The following is a 15,015-nucleotide window of genomic DNA, read 5'->3' as shown; positions in this document are numbered from 1 at the left end:
TAAGCACCCCAATAAGGAATTCCCCAAGATATTTCAATTATCCCTTTGTGTGGAGCCCTGGAGGTTTTTACACTCCTGGTCAATGCACCTTAGTAAGATTTAGATGGGTGAGAGTGCACTCTCACCCTGCCTTGGCCTCCCAGAGTGCTAGGATTACAGGCGTGAGCCACCATGCCCGGCCTACTTATTGTTTTTCTATAATTGCTTTTTCCTTTCTGTTTTCCATTACGTCTCACCTGTTTCTCTGTCCCTAACAGCACTCCTTTACATCAACATGTTGATTCTTTGCTTATCTAACAAGTCACAGAGCAGGGAGCAGAGTTGAGGCCATTAAGGATTGTGTTTTGATTATCTAGCACAACGGTTCTCAGATGACAACAGACTAATCTGGGAAGACTAATACAGATGACTGGGTCCTCCTACCCCCCTCCCATTCTCACTGAATTGGTCTGGGGTGGGGGGTCAGGCATCACTAACTTTAACAAATAACTTGGTGAATCTAACCTGCACCTGGAGTTGAGACGCAAGAGCAGAAGAACCAGGTTAGAGGGAGGAAGTGTTCCAGGCAATGCTACATTTGAGAGATCCTTAGGATTTCAGGGCAGCATGAAGGCTTTGAACACTCAGAAAGGGGCCTGGAGTAGAACACATGCAAGGGATGGGGAAGGGAAGGTGCTGAAACTGTATTTAATCTACTTATGATAAGGGCTGCCCTTCTTGGTTTTGCCATTCGTCTCCTACCTAATTTCAGAAATATACAATTCAATGCTGACCATATCATTTCATTGTTCATACTCAGTATGCATGGGGTTCCCCCCCCCTTTTTTTCCTGAGTATTTTCAGAGCAAATCTTTCTCCTTCTCTGGTAGCTTATCTTGTAAAGACCTATGGTTATTGGCTTTCTGTGTATCTACCACTATGGTTTCCTGGAAGTTCCAAGCACAAGGATTTGTGGGTGCGGCTTGGTGCATTCCCAAGCACTTCCTCTGTTTTATCAACAAGGAAGTCCCCACAGCTGTGGTGGTAACTTCCAACAGACCTAAAGGCCCTGGGGAATCCATGGCTAGAGATTCTCACTGATAAATGACCACCACTCCCAGCTCCCACCTTAAGAATCTGAGTTATTCATTAATGAATCTAAAAAGGAAAAAAAAAAACAATAACCCGTTGTCTCCTTCTCTCCTGATTCCATATGAAATATCAACATGCCTCAGACAGAACAGTATAATAATTGTGCAGCTCAAGGACACAATGGGAACACTTAGTGCTGCTTGTCAAATAATCCAGGGAAACTGTGGGTGAATCTTTGTCATCTGATAACAACCAGAAACTTCTTAAAATGCAAGTTTCTGACTTTGTATCATTAAGAGCTCTGGTTCATGAACAGAGATGAATCAGGAATACAGCAGAAAAGAATACCAAGCCAATGTTCCAATCTAAAACTCAGCTATGTCAAACATTTCAAAATTACCAACCAGATGGTTCAAGAGTTTGCCTGGCCACTCATATTGCCCAACTATTAACCTTTCTATCAAGGGCTTCTCTAATTGCTTTAGACTTTTTGATTACTGATGACCTTCCCTTTATCTCTAATCCAGAGGTTATTAAAATCCCCGCAGAGTTTTTAAAAAATACAGATGTTCAGGTCTTGACCTTCACAACTTGAAGTCTAAGATTAGGGCCCGGTATTCATACATTTTAAAAAACATCTACTGGGGATTCTGAAGTGATCTCCTGGTTAAAAATTCCTTCATAGTCCATTGATCGCTCACTTCTAAGTGGTTCAACCTCAATTCCCCATCCTAAATTCACTCTATTACTGAACAAGCTAGTTCTAAGTCTTTAAGGAAGGCAAATACTAACCGAAACGAATGTTTTCAATTATGATGGAAACTTTTAAGTGAGGAAATTTATTTGTGATTAACCAAAGCAGCTGGTTATTCTTCGAAATAATAAAAACAGGGATTCTTTTTTCTTTTACAAATTAAGTTTAATTGATCATTCAGCTTCAGAAATAAAAATAACTCCTAAAATGAGAATATAAATATGTTTGTTTTTAAGAGTTTATTTCCTTTCTTCATTTATTAGCAGATAGTACTGATCCATTCTCTTGCTGAATGTTGTAAAAAAAAAAAAAATGAAAAAATTTAGATAGATGAGTTAACCATACCCACCCTAAAACACCACAAATCCCCTGGTATCCTCAAAGGAAGAACAACTTCCTGGCTTTCCCTTAGTGTTTATGGCTGGAATATAGCACCTGCTTGAAAATAGAATAAAGAGTCAGAGATCATCTAAACACCACCCCAAAAGTGTTTGGCATTAAGCTCAAGGATTCAAATATTTCAGGAATCTGGAAACTACCAGCTACTTAATAATGGAGCAAATTAGGTGAAATTTATAGAAGTTGAAGGTTCTAAATCAGTCGGTGTAGGAAAAGTATCAAGCTACCAGACAGTTACGAATGGAAATACCACATTTCCAGCTCTTGGTAGAAATCTATAAAAACCTGAGGCTACAGACTGTAGGTAACAGGCACATCACTGCTTCTCTAGGAATACTGTAATTGCTGTTTGCAACTATTCCTGTTTGTTTATAAGCCATTTCCTGATCATGAAGGACTCAGATATAAAAAGAATTCCTGCTTTGTTCTCTACAAGCTCTCAACAAGATGGAAAAACGGAGGGGGGAGTTATATATAGTACATGGCAGCACAAGAAAAAAATGAATGAACACTCAGCAGATCTAGGCGTGGTAACAGGAGTACACGTAGCGTCCTGTCACGGAGCAGGGCTCGGACACAGAGCTTGACTCGGGACTTGTCAGGATACACTCTCCAATCCCAGGGGTGAACACGCACTGGACACTAGCTAAAATATCTACTAATTTCTACTACACAGAAGATAATATGAAGGTTCTGCAGTGAAAGAACTTACCTCCGCTGTTGTTGAGGATTAGTCCTTTCCTATTAACTCTGGCTTCTCCTTAACAGGTCATAAAACCAAAGGCATACAGAAGTCCTGCCTGGAGAGCTAGACGGATACTGGTTTCTGACTTGTCTCTAGTTATGAACGACTACTATAGAAACCTGTTTATTTAAAAACAGAGCCCTTATATGTGGCCAGTCATCTCTTGAGAACCTGTACTAACAAGCTTTAAATAAAAAAGCATGAGAACCTGGAATTAATAAATAATCCTAAAAAAACTCATTTTATGTAGTGACTCCATCTTTCTCTTTGGCAATTGAACTCACTTCCATGTGTCCTCAGGTCCCTACTCTGGAGGATAATTAAGGCATCAAAATCACTAATTGGACTATCAAGTCCTAAATAAAGAAGAGGTGACTATAAACTCTATTTTAAAAATTGTAAGTACTAAAGATCTTTTGGGTAGTCTGTTTGTAATCCCTGGCAGTTCCATCTCACAATATTAAATTCAACTGAAGATATGATAGTACTACTTAAGTTGAGCTAATCTTTGGAAAAGCAAGAAAATAAAACACTAGAATCCCAAGTACATTCCCCTAGTCTCCTAGGGATAATCACCTAAGCATAACAGAGCTGAAAATAATTTTTTTTTTAAATATCAAACTTTTTTTTTTTTTTTTACACCAATTTGTGGATTTTTTTTGCCTGGTCTTGTCTCTTAGGTATTTTGGATTTTCACATTTCTTTCACTTTCCTTCTGTCCCTAGATTTTCCTAATTTTACACTACTCACTACTCAAGTAATTTGCTTTGTTTAATCAAAGAAACAAACCAACCTAGTATTTCATTACATTTAGCTAAAAATTCAGAAATAAACCTATTTAGGAAGCATACTTTGTCACATACTATAGGAACTTCATTTCAGCTGTGTTACACTGCTAGCAGTTATTGAGCTACAAAATTCCTTTTTTTCCCCCTCTCTAACTTAATAAAGCTTGTCAAAGTTTCCAGGAAACAAACTGTGACTTGAGCTTTTATTGCGTTCTGATGGCATCAATGATTACAGAACCTCGGCATCACAGATCGCTCTCCCCATAGAGCGCAGAAGAGAATGCGGTGTAATCCAGGGCGCCAGGCACGCTGCCCGGGCCTGTGTAGGTGGGCATCCTCTTGATGCAGTACTGGGCCTGGTCCGGAGGCAGCTCCCGACGCAGCTCCTCTGCCAGGATATATGGCTGGAAAAAAGACATGTGTTTGCAAAGTCAGTTGCAGAAAACACCAGAACATAAACAGGTTTTTTTGTTTCCGTTTTTTTTTTTTTTTTTTTGAGACAGAGTCTTGCTCTGTCGCCCAGGCTAGAGTGCTGTGGCATCAGCCTAGCTCACGGCAACCTCAAACTCCTGGGCTCAAGTGATCCTCCTGCCTCAGCCTCCTGAGCAGCTGGGACTATAGACATGTACCACCTTGCCCAGCTAATTTTTTCTATTTTTAGTAGAGATGGGTCTTGCTCTGGCTCAAGCTGGTCTCAAACTCCTGGGCTCAGGTGATCTTTCTACCTCAGCCTCCTAGAGTGGTAGGATTACAGGTGTGAGCCACCGCACCCAGCCTATAAACAGTTTAATACTTGCACATTTCTTGCATTTGTTTAATGTTAAAAAAGGAGTAAAGGTTAGGGAGTCTATTGGGTATAGTACCAGATGACCAACCAAGAGTTTTACTTATAGAATCATATCTACAAAGTGACCTGGGTCAGCAGGAAATGTGATGTGCTTCATAAAGGCAAATGGAGCATTGTCATCAATATTTCTCAAACTGAGCCATAGTACAAGGATAAATATGACCTGAATTGTATACCAGAAAAGCAAAGGGATACTTGGTTTATATCATACACTGATCAAAACACATAGGGATTTTTTTTTTTCTTTTTGAGACAGAGTCTTGCTGTGTCCCTGGGCTAGAGTGCAATGGTATCATCATAACTCACTACAACCTCCAACTCCTGGGCTCAAGTGATCTTCCTGCCTCAGCCTCCCAAGTAGCTGGGACTATAGGTGCACACCTCGATGCCAGGCTAATTTTTCTACTTTTAGTAGAGACAGGGTCTCATGCTTCTCAGTCTGGTCTCAAACACCTGACCTCAAATTCCTCCTGCCTTGGCCTCCCGGAGTGCTAAGATTAAAGGCGTGAGCCACCACACCCGGCCCCACATAGGAATAGTTAACATAATTGTCATATTTGTTAAAAAACAAAAATGTGTGTACTGTGTGTATGTAGGAAATGGAGTCATTTTCTTACCCAATTTATTAAAAAATTAGAAATATGTTGCCACTGGAGAAAATCTCTCTCTAAAACAAAACTGACATTTAACAATGGAGCTTTCTAAAAAATGTTCAGTGGGAAATAGGACAATTCTGGTGACACGGACTAGCTGATAAGAGTCAAAATAAGTAAATTACAAATATTACATTGTAATTTATAGTAGAAGTATTTTGGTGTGGTGAAATGAGCCATGGTTTATTACCGCCTAAGTCAGCTGCACTCTGCCCCCTCCAGACCCATGATAAATGACACATTTGAAAATAAATGTATTATTTTTAAGATAGTTGGTCTTGTCTGATTTTTTTAAGGTTATAAACATGGCTTTTCTGATGTATTTTGGCATCCTAACTTCCTTGGGATAATGTTCTTTATCTCTTAGCCAGAACACAGGGTAAAATAATCCTATCCCAGACTGTATTTATACATACTGAGGTGTTTTTATTGTTGGGAGGGGGTGAAATTTAAAAATTCTGAACTTGCAATTAAACTCCTACTTAATTTCTAGGCTACATGAAATGAAAGCTTGCCATTTTTTAAATACTGTAATGGCTATATTTAACTTTGCTTCAGAAGCTGGGCACAGTCAGGGTCTTTAATCCTTAGGAGAAGGTTCCCAGTTCCATAGTATCTGAATTGCATGGTTTATTCCGAGTCACTGCTACCAACCCAGAATGTGAAATGGGATTGAAAACATACACTACTGTCCCTTCTATAAAAACTCGGTATGATGTGAGTGAGGCCCAGGCACAAATGCCAGCAATGGGATGCTGTGTGTTCTCTGTTCTCGTCATCGTTATGTCTCTGTGCTGCTTTCCAAATAAATTCAGTGCTGACATTGTACAAAAGGCACCAGTATAAAAATGGTTTTAATGGACAACACTGCTGCTTTTTGTTGTTCGAATGGTGTGGTGGACCACGGTAAAGCAGAAGAGAATCTGTCCACGCAGACCTTATCAGAAGCCAGGATTCGGAAGGAGGCGATGACCTGCTCCGCGGTGTCAGTGTCGCCGGTCTCTCTAGTCATGAAGTCAATGAAGGACTGGAAGGTGACCGTGCCTTGTCCATTGGGATCAACCAGGGTCATAATACGGGCAAATTCGGCTTCACCCTGAGGCGAGGTGGAAAAGACCATGTGCTTACACAGTCCACAGCTCTCGACAGTGCCATTCCCATTCTTTCCCTACTCACATGCAAAGTCCTCCATGTTTGAAAACTGAAGCACAACCTGCCGTTCCCTTCGGCCTTTGGAAGAGATTCCCCTCATGGGTTTATTGCCACCAAACAATTTTAAAAGCTGCTGTAGCATCAAGCCACAGGCCCCTGAATGTCAGAATTCTGCCCTCTCTTGACCCCTGGTGGCCTTCATGGAGGACATCACATACCATCATTATGGAAGAGTAGGTCAAAGCCAGAGGGGGGGCCCTTTTCTCAGATTATAACTGAGAAAAGCGATATCCATAAATAGAAGGCAGTTTAGGCTCTCATGACTTTATTTGAAAGTTCTGAAGGAAATCAAAGCAGGTCATGTTCGAAATACACATTAATAAGTCACAGAGAAGTGTGGGACCATGGGGAAACGTAAGTTGTTCTTAGCTGATTTATTACTAAACATTTTTTATCTTTTAAAATATCAGAGGAAAAAAGCACTTTAAAAATCATCAAGATACTAAAAGCCACTGAAGTGAACCCTTTAAGTGGGTGACCTGTAGTGTGTGAATTATATCTCAATAAAGCTGTTTAAAAAATCATCAAGATAGCCTATATTCTCATTTCCTTTACTAGAAAAAAATCTGACCAATTACTAAATAAAAATATATATTCTGGCTCTGTGAAATTGTTTTTATATAAATAATGGTCAGACCTTCAAAAAATATTATCCTATATAATGAAAACAAACCAATCCCAAACTTTACTTTGAGCTAATCATTTCCTGTCATATAAATCCAAGCTCAAAAAAAAAAAAATCAAATCTTACTAAAATATCAAACTTCTGTCTTACCAAATCATAGCCCATGGAGATCAGGCAGGCTCTGAAATCCTCATGATCCATCAGCCCATTCTTCCTCTGTTGACAAATGCAAAGAACAGGGAAGGTGAGAGAGAGGCAAGATGGGCTCTGTTTGACCAACTGCAGGAAAATCTGGTGAGAGAGGGGCACTCTGAGCTCTGCCAAGGTCGTACAGGAAAAATGAAGCCAACACAAGGACGTCACAAAATAGTTCCTTAGAAAGGGAAAAGAGGCCAGGCTTGGTGACTCACACCTGTAATCCTAGCACTTCAGGAGGCCAAGGTGGGAGGATGGCTTGAGCCCAGGAGTTTGAGGTTGTAGTGAGCTATGATGATACCACTGAACTTTAGCCCAGATGACAGAACAAGACTCTGTCTCAGAGAAAAAAAAAAAAAAAAAAAAAAAGAAGGAAAAAAAAGAGAAAGGGTAAAAAACAGACAAAAATAAAAATGACACATTCCACAAAGCAGCAAAAGGAACTAGCTGGGAGCTCGCTACTGCCACCTACTGATGACAGAACATACCGTAACAGAGATGATGAAGCTCTCCCTGGCCCTGGGAAGTCATCTTTGTAAAATTCCCCCAGAGATAAATGTGTTTTTACAGTTCAAACAAAGGGAAAGCAACGATTCTCAGTATGTTTAAAGCAGTACTTAATTTTTTTTTAATTAAAAAAATTTTTTTAGAAACAGGATCTTGCTCTGTCACCTAGGCTGGAGTGCAGTGGTGCAATCATAGCTCACTGCAGGCTTGAACTCTTGAGCTCAAGAGATCCTTCTGCCTCAGCCTCTTGAGTAGCTAAGACTACAGACACACACCCTAACACCCAGCTAATTTTTTTTCAAAGTTAAAGATTTCTTTATTAATAAATTCTTCTTCCCCTCCAAACGTTTTCCCCTAAATAAATATCTCTTCCCCTCTTTGGGGTTTGGGGGTATGTATGTTAGGGCCAGTCCTCCTAGAGAGCCAGCCCCCTAGTGTTAAGAACAGTCCATAACCCTCCAGGCTGAGAACCCCATGGTGGAATTTCAGTACATCTGAAATTCTGAGTGGGGACTAGCATTGTGTCTGCCCATCAAGTCAGCCTGGCCTCCCAGGCCATCAGGGAAGGGGAACGCACCCTTTCTTGTGCAAATGCTGCAGCCTTAGTCTGTGTCACTAGCTAATTTCTTTTTGTAGGGACTGGGTCTCCCTATGTTGCCCAGGCTGGTCTTGAACTCCTGGCCTCAAGCGATTCTCCTGCTTTGGCCTCCCAGAGTGCTGGAGTTACAGGCGTGAGCCACCATGCCAGGCCAGTATTTAACTTTTTATGTCTTTACTATTAAAATTATCACCATTTTGTTGGTGCATTTCCTCAAAACATATCAGGAACCAGTTTTGTTAATTAAAACAGAAAACTGAGATTTACGTGTCGAAAGAGTAGGTTAAATTATCATCAGGTGCTTTACCTAACAGCTACTTAGGTATACATCAGAGGTTAAAGTACATCAGAGGTTTGTCTTTCAGTCTTTGGAAAATGACCTAAATCCAACAACCACATTTTGTTGAGGAAACACTTTCACTTACAACGAAGCAAGCTTTGAGAGCGACTACAAATGCATTCTCACTTAGGATCTGCATGAGACGTCACACAGACCTAGACCTGGGTCCCCTGGAACAGCATCAGAGCTTAGGATACTTCATTGCGGTGGCTATTTTCCTTTGCCATCAATCATCTTGTTTCCCTGTAAACTTGTTGGGGCACTGAGACTTAAAAGGAAAGCATGTGGATTATTTTGGACACCCTGTCCGATGTGCCCACTACCGCCCTTCAGACAAGCAGAGAGCGGTACCCTGTCGAAGTGGTTGAAGGAGGCTCTGAACTCGTTCATCTGCTCCTGGGTGATGCCCTTCGCATCCCTCATCAGGATCTGGGTCTCCACCTCGTTGATCGTCCTGGCGATGGTCGTCAGCAGCAGTTCCCACCCGACGCGAATGTGCTGCCAAGGGCAAAGGGGAGGGTCAGCTCTAGCTTTCTCCGGCATGTCGGCTTTGCCTCTTCACGTTCATAACAGGAGAGTCAACTCAAAGGGCCTACTATAAATAGGGTTTGTGACAAATTGCCCTACGTTTAAAAAAAAAATTCAACTTTGTCATTTTTTTGCAGGATTCTGCACTGGGAAGTACTCAGAAGGGAGACAAGGATTCTAATAGAGACAACTGGCACTTTGTAGTTTAAATATACTATGTCTATAGTCTTACTTGTCACTAAAAGTATTTTTCCATTTACCAAGTAGCAAGTGTGGCCCTGGTTATAACTGCGGGCACCCAGAGGGATCAATTTGGTAGATTGATTGCATTTCTACCAAACTGGTAGATTGTTGCATTTCTACCAAACTGGTAGAAATGCAACAGTCCAGTTTCAGGTACTCTCTCTGAAGAAGCGTAATGAATTCGCATTGGTGGTGATAATAATTACCATGTCATCGCTGCTACCACTGACAACTATCATACAGAGCTCAATAGAGGTCGCAAAGCTTTTCCACACACAGTGACTGGGAAGCCCCAAAGATCCCTAACTTTCACATTTGTAGGACTTAACAGGAACAGAGAGAGACAAGTGGGTGAAGAGAACACCCTGAGGAGGCGGCATGGTCACAATGGGATAAAACAAAAGCGACACAGGCCAGTCTGGCTGCCGTACCTCCATGGTGTAATTCGTGTGCTTGTTGTCGAAGACGAGGGCCTCCTGGATGAGCTGGTGGTCTCCCTCCAGCTTGTCGATGTTGTTCTTGTAGTTGATGATGTTGTGCTCGTACTGCTTCAGCTGGTTCATCTGGTCTTCCAGGGCTCCTGTGATCTGGATGGAGCTCCGGGCAATCTCCTGATGGGTGGGTGAGAGAAACAGAATGAGGGGCCTCGGCGGGAGGCGTCAGTCCTGACTCCGCTTCAAATGCTCGGCCACCGCCGGCATCAGGCCGAGGCCAAGGTCCCGTGGCTCCCTTTTCTCAGATGAAGTGGGACACAGGTAGGATCACAGGACAAAGCAAGGTCTAGTTCTAGCCTGTCTAGTGACTGGGAACAAAGCTAACCAAGACCCAAAACAGAAAAGCAAGAGGGGTGGGAAGTGAGTCCTTTCAGCCTTCTGGATGTCCGTGGGAAACCCCCTCGGGCAGGGCTGCGCTGTTCTGGGGGAGGCCGGTGGTGGGCTGCGTGGCCGGAGCTGCCACACAGAGTGAAGACCACCGGGGGTCCTCCATCAGAAGAATTTCTTTTATTTGTAGATGTTCTCCCCCTTCAGATAAAAGTTAGTATTTTATCACCAAAAGGGAGGTGGGGTGAGAAGTAAGTAGGCCAAAAAAATGCTTCCTGGCTGTCCTTGGTCATCAAATGTACCCAGACATCAGTGCTAACTGAAGACCACTTTCGCTTAAAAGTTATGCAAATGCAAAGTACTTGTGGGTCTTCACACATCCTTCTCCTCAGGGATGGATGGTTTAAATTTAGGTCCTGCAGAGGCCAAGAGCCGAGAACTTGAACATTTTCGCCCCCTGGCGTCCCTCCCTGCACTCTATACTGTGCCTGGGTGCACACCCACAGCAGCCCAAGGGCTGAAAAGATAAAGCCACAAGTGACAAGTAACGGCATGGTGCTCTCAGATGACTGAGTTGGGGTGGCCAGAAACTGCAGTGTAAAAGGTGTCACTGCCGCATCAGCGAAGGGACTTGTGGCGGGGCTGGCAAGGCCAGCTCTTGGAAGGGCGCTGACCTACCTCCATCTTGTTCTGGATCCACGGCCCGATGGCATTGGCCTGTGCCGCAAACTGGCGCCTCAGACGCTCGTTAGCGTGCTGGCGAGCCAGCTCCTCCTGCAGGGACTGATCGCGGATGGGCACCAGCTGCTTCACCTGTCAGGGCCCAAGGACAACAGGGATCAGAGGCCAGCTTTGGTCACACAAGAATGACCACAGGATGCGGTAACAGTCCAAGGAGCAGGGGTGGGAGTGGAGAGGGTGAGGAGGAAGGGAGAGGGGAGGGGAGAAGGTGGGTGGTGAAAAGAAGGGGAACAGGAGTCCCTGCTTAAGGGACTAGATAGCTCAATCTGGCTGTTTTTTTTTTTTTTTAAGAGGCAAGGTTGGTTTCATTCTGTTGCCCAGGTTGGCATCACCCTGGCTCACTGCAGCCTTGAATTTCTGGGCTCAAGCGATCCTCCTGCCTCAGCCTCCTGAGCAGCCAGGACTACAGGCACAGGCCACCATGCCTGGCTATCAATCTAGCTTTGACTGCCACCTAGTGCCACTGAGTGCCTACTGAAAGACCAGAAGAGTAGAAGGGTATTTAGGAACCTGCACCAGGGACAGTAACCAGTCAGTCCTCTAGCCACGGGCTCTTGGCTTTGTAGCACCAACACACTGTGGGTGCTGGGTGCAGAATGCAGAGGATTTGTGAACTTGGATGAGGGGAACACCGACATCTTTATTTTCACCATCTCTACTGAAAGTTACCATTTCCTTTTGATTATGAATGTGGGCAGCCAATCTGCAGCAGTATTTAGCAGTCCCTGTAACTCTATCACAGCAGAAATCACAGACACTCTGTGTAACATTACAGTTATCACCTGACTCTTGCATACTCAGCGCTACCACAAAATTACTAGACTTGCTGTCAGGTCTTGGTTTGAGATGTGTTAACAATGAACCACGTCCATTACTATATCCCAACTTCTAAAAATTTTTAATAATTGCATTTTAATATAATTTGTTTCCTTTGTATTCTTAAATATTTTTATGAGTTTACAAATATCATGATCAGAAGAGACTCAAAGGCTTCCCCAGACTGCCCAAGGGGTTCATGACACATAAAAGTAAAGAACCTGCTCTCCATTCCTTTTGTGAATTACAGTGCCACGCCTCACCTCTCTTTGAAGTGACAAGAAAAAGAAAAGCTATTTCAAAAATCCTTTTTTGGTATCATCTGCAAAACTGTGGCTAAAGGCATTATTCTAGTGTCCCTTTTACAAAAATCTATTTGCTTTATAACTTACTAATGGGAGAAAGGTTTGTTATCACGTCAAGAAATGATGTATTTCCATTTTTATTTTTTCCAAGAAAACTGATTAGCTCAGCATGTTTCTTTCCTTTCTGACACTGGCTGTCAGGAAGACCAGAGGTAATTTGAAGTTCAGGTGCACTAACTAATTACTGTCTCTCAGATAAATGTTCCCTTTTTTCCCCTACCTATTTTTCTTTTTTGCACTGTTTATAACTAACTTGTTTCATGTGTGTTTTATAGTAAGTCACTTCAATTCCGCATGGTGGACTTATTCCTCAAAGACTGTGTATTAGCATACTGAGATGACTAATTGTGCTATAATTTCAACCATGAAGAGAAATTTCTCTTAAGGATGAGACAAAAGGACTCAAATGACCCCATTTTGACTATAATTAAATTTGTGGACAGTTTCCCAGAATTTAAAAGGCAGCAAGTTAGTAGGAATACTTCTCATTCCCCAGATGTAGTTTTCTAAGCAATTTTTCTGCATTTAAAATTCATATACATTTGGGACATGTCTATCTCATATTCTAAAAATTCTTTAAAAGTAGTACTATAGGTAAGCTGATAGCACCAAATTTCCAGCTGGGGTTTTAAAAATAATTTCCCTTATGGTATTAGTATCATAATTTGTACTGATTTTGTCAACATTTGTACGATTTTTCTTTAAGAAAAATAATCTCTACTTTCTTTCCCCACAAACTGCAGAAGCTGTTGAATGGCTCTTAAGAGTTTAACACATTTCATCTGTGAAATCCGGTAGGAAGGAAAATCCAGATCACAATGCAAACTCAGGCCATCACCCTAAGTGCCCAGGGTGTTAACCTCTTCCCTTGACCTCCGCTTCAAGAATGCCCTCAGATGCACACCTTGTCCCACTTGGTCCGGATCTCATCCATGGTGACAGTGCTGTACGGGTTGCTCGAGCTGATTCTGATGTTGTAGCTCTGAATCACCTTCTCCACCTCGTTCTGGATGGCCAGGATAGACTGCCGCTCCCCGTCCGCCTCGGGCAATGTGGCCTTGAACTGCTCGTGGGCCGTGATCAAACTCTACACCAAAGACACAAGTGGGGAAAATCCGATCTGACTTGGGTTTTCATTTCACAGACTTCAATGTTCCCTTCTGCACACAGAAGGAATATCCTGCCTTCTAATTGCAGGAATCTTGGAGGGAACCAAATTCTAGATGTTTTAGAAAAACTCTTTGGTGCACAAAAGTCAAGTTCCTTGAAGATGGAAAAAAGATAACATGACTATTTATTTCATTGATGGCTATTCCAGAGTCTTCCATAAATAATTTTTTTTAAATCATGTTTTCTTTCATTATTTCTGATCCCCAGCTATTGTTTAGGCCTTACTTTCTGCTAATGAATAGAACCTAGCTGCGCTTTCTAATGGCCAGTGTTATTTCCATAGTCCTACAAAAAGCACCTAATATTTGCTGCCTTTATACTTAAAGACAACCAGAAAGAACATTTCCTACTCCTCAACAGAAAAGGTCACAGAAACCAACTCTTTCCCACTTATCAAACCTATTTTTTGACCCTAACGTATAAGACAGCCACTCTGTAAGTCCAGCTGTCCCCCTGCCTCATTGACCACCTATGAGTGTGAAGCTCCTTGTTCTCTTTGCTGTTCTCACTGTTCTATTTAGTTGTTCCAACAGATCAGTCGCCAACAGACCTTTCAAGAATTTGTTTCCTTGCAAACAGTGTGATCTCCAAAGCACATTTAGAGGCCTCACTTATTCCAAAAATAAATGATTTTGGGCTATTAGCTTGTGCTTAACTGCCATCAAAGCTTCTTCCAGAAGACAACTTCGATGTTCATGGAAGTAATTTCTTTCCCCTGAACCCTTCTAGACTGCTTCCTGGCAGGGAGGCATGGATTAAAATCCCAACCTTTAGATTCTTTTTGATGATGTATCTATTTTATAGAAAAAAGAATTTTCTCTTTTTATTCTATTATACATCAAACTTACTGTAAGTGTCTCTAAATAAACTGGGTTCCAACTGTCTGAGAGTAACTTTCCTCCCTAATATCGCCACTTAGAAGATAGATAGATAGAGGCCAGGCGTGGTGGCTCACGCCTGTAATCCTAGCACTTTGGGAGCCCGAGGCGGGCTGATTGATCAAGGTCAGGAGTTTGAAACCAGCCTGAGCGAGACCCCATCTCTACCAAATATAGAAATAAATTAATTGACCAACTAAAAATATATATACAAAAAAATTAGCCGGGCATGCCTGTAGTCCCAGCTACTCGGGAGGCTGAGGCAGTAGGATCGCTGAGCCCCGGAGATTGAGGTTGCTGTGAGCCAGGCTGACGGCACGGCACTCACTCTAGCCTGGGCAACAAAGTGAGACTCTGTCTCAAAAAAAAAAAAAAAAAAAAAAAAAAAAAAAAAAAGTAGATAGATTCATTCATTCATTCATTCATTCGGACAGAGTCTCACTATGTTGCCCCAGCTAGAGTGCTGTGGCATCAGCCTAGCTCACAGCAACATCATACTCCTGGGCTCAGGTGATACTCCTGCCTCAGCCTCCCGAGTAGCTGGGACTACATGCATGCACCATCATGCTCGGCTAATTTTTTCTATATATTTTTAGTTATCCAATTGATTTCTTTCTATTTTTAGTAGAGACCAGGTCTCGCTCTTGCTCAGGCTGGTTTTGAACTCCTGACCTTGAGCAATCCTCCCGCCTCAGCCTCCCAGAGAGCTAGGATTACAG

At 42.3% G+C, this 15,015-nt stretch overlaps 1 protein-coding gene across 4 annotated transcripts in view; it reads right to left on the bottom strand.

The window, feature by feature from the left end:
• Positions 1-1,325: 1,325 nt before the first annotated feature.
• Positions 1,326-15,015, bottom strand: part of ACTN2 (actinin alpha 2) — a 73,045-nt gene continuing 59,355 nt past the window's right edge. For all 4 annotated transcript variants that reach the window (XM_012738296.3, XM_012738297.3, XM_075995498.1 and 1 more), the window contains 7 exons: positions 13,153-13,335; positions 11,005-11,139; positions 9,937-10,116; positions 9,086-9,232; positions 7,245-7,310; positions 6,195-6,353; positions 1,326-4,161 (listed from right to left, as the gene is read on the bottom strand). In XM_012738296.3, the coding sequence (XP_012593750.1) occupies positions 4,003-4,161; positions 6,195-6,353; positions 7,245-7,310; positions 9,086-9,232; positions 9,937-10,116; positions 11,005-11,139; positions 13,153-13,335 (1,029 nt within the window). In that variant the 3' untranslated portion in view covers positions 1,326-4,002. The remainder of the gene's footprint in view (positions 4,162-6,194; positions 6,354-7,244; positions 7,311-9,085; positions 9,233-9,936; positions 10,117-11,004; positions 11,140-13,152; positions 13,336-15,015) is intronic.

The sequence above is a fragment of the Microcebus murinus genome, chromosome 19 (genome assembly GCF_040939455.1).
Source record: "Microcebus murinus isolate Inina chromosome 19, M.murinus_Inina_mat1.0, whole genome shotgun sequence".
NCBI lineage: Eukaryota > Metazoa > Chordata > Mammalia > Primates > Cheirogaleidae > Microcebus > Microcebus murinus.
Note: the sequence above shows the minus strand (reverse complement) of the source record. Positions and strands in the feature narration are given on the sequence as shown.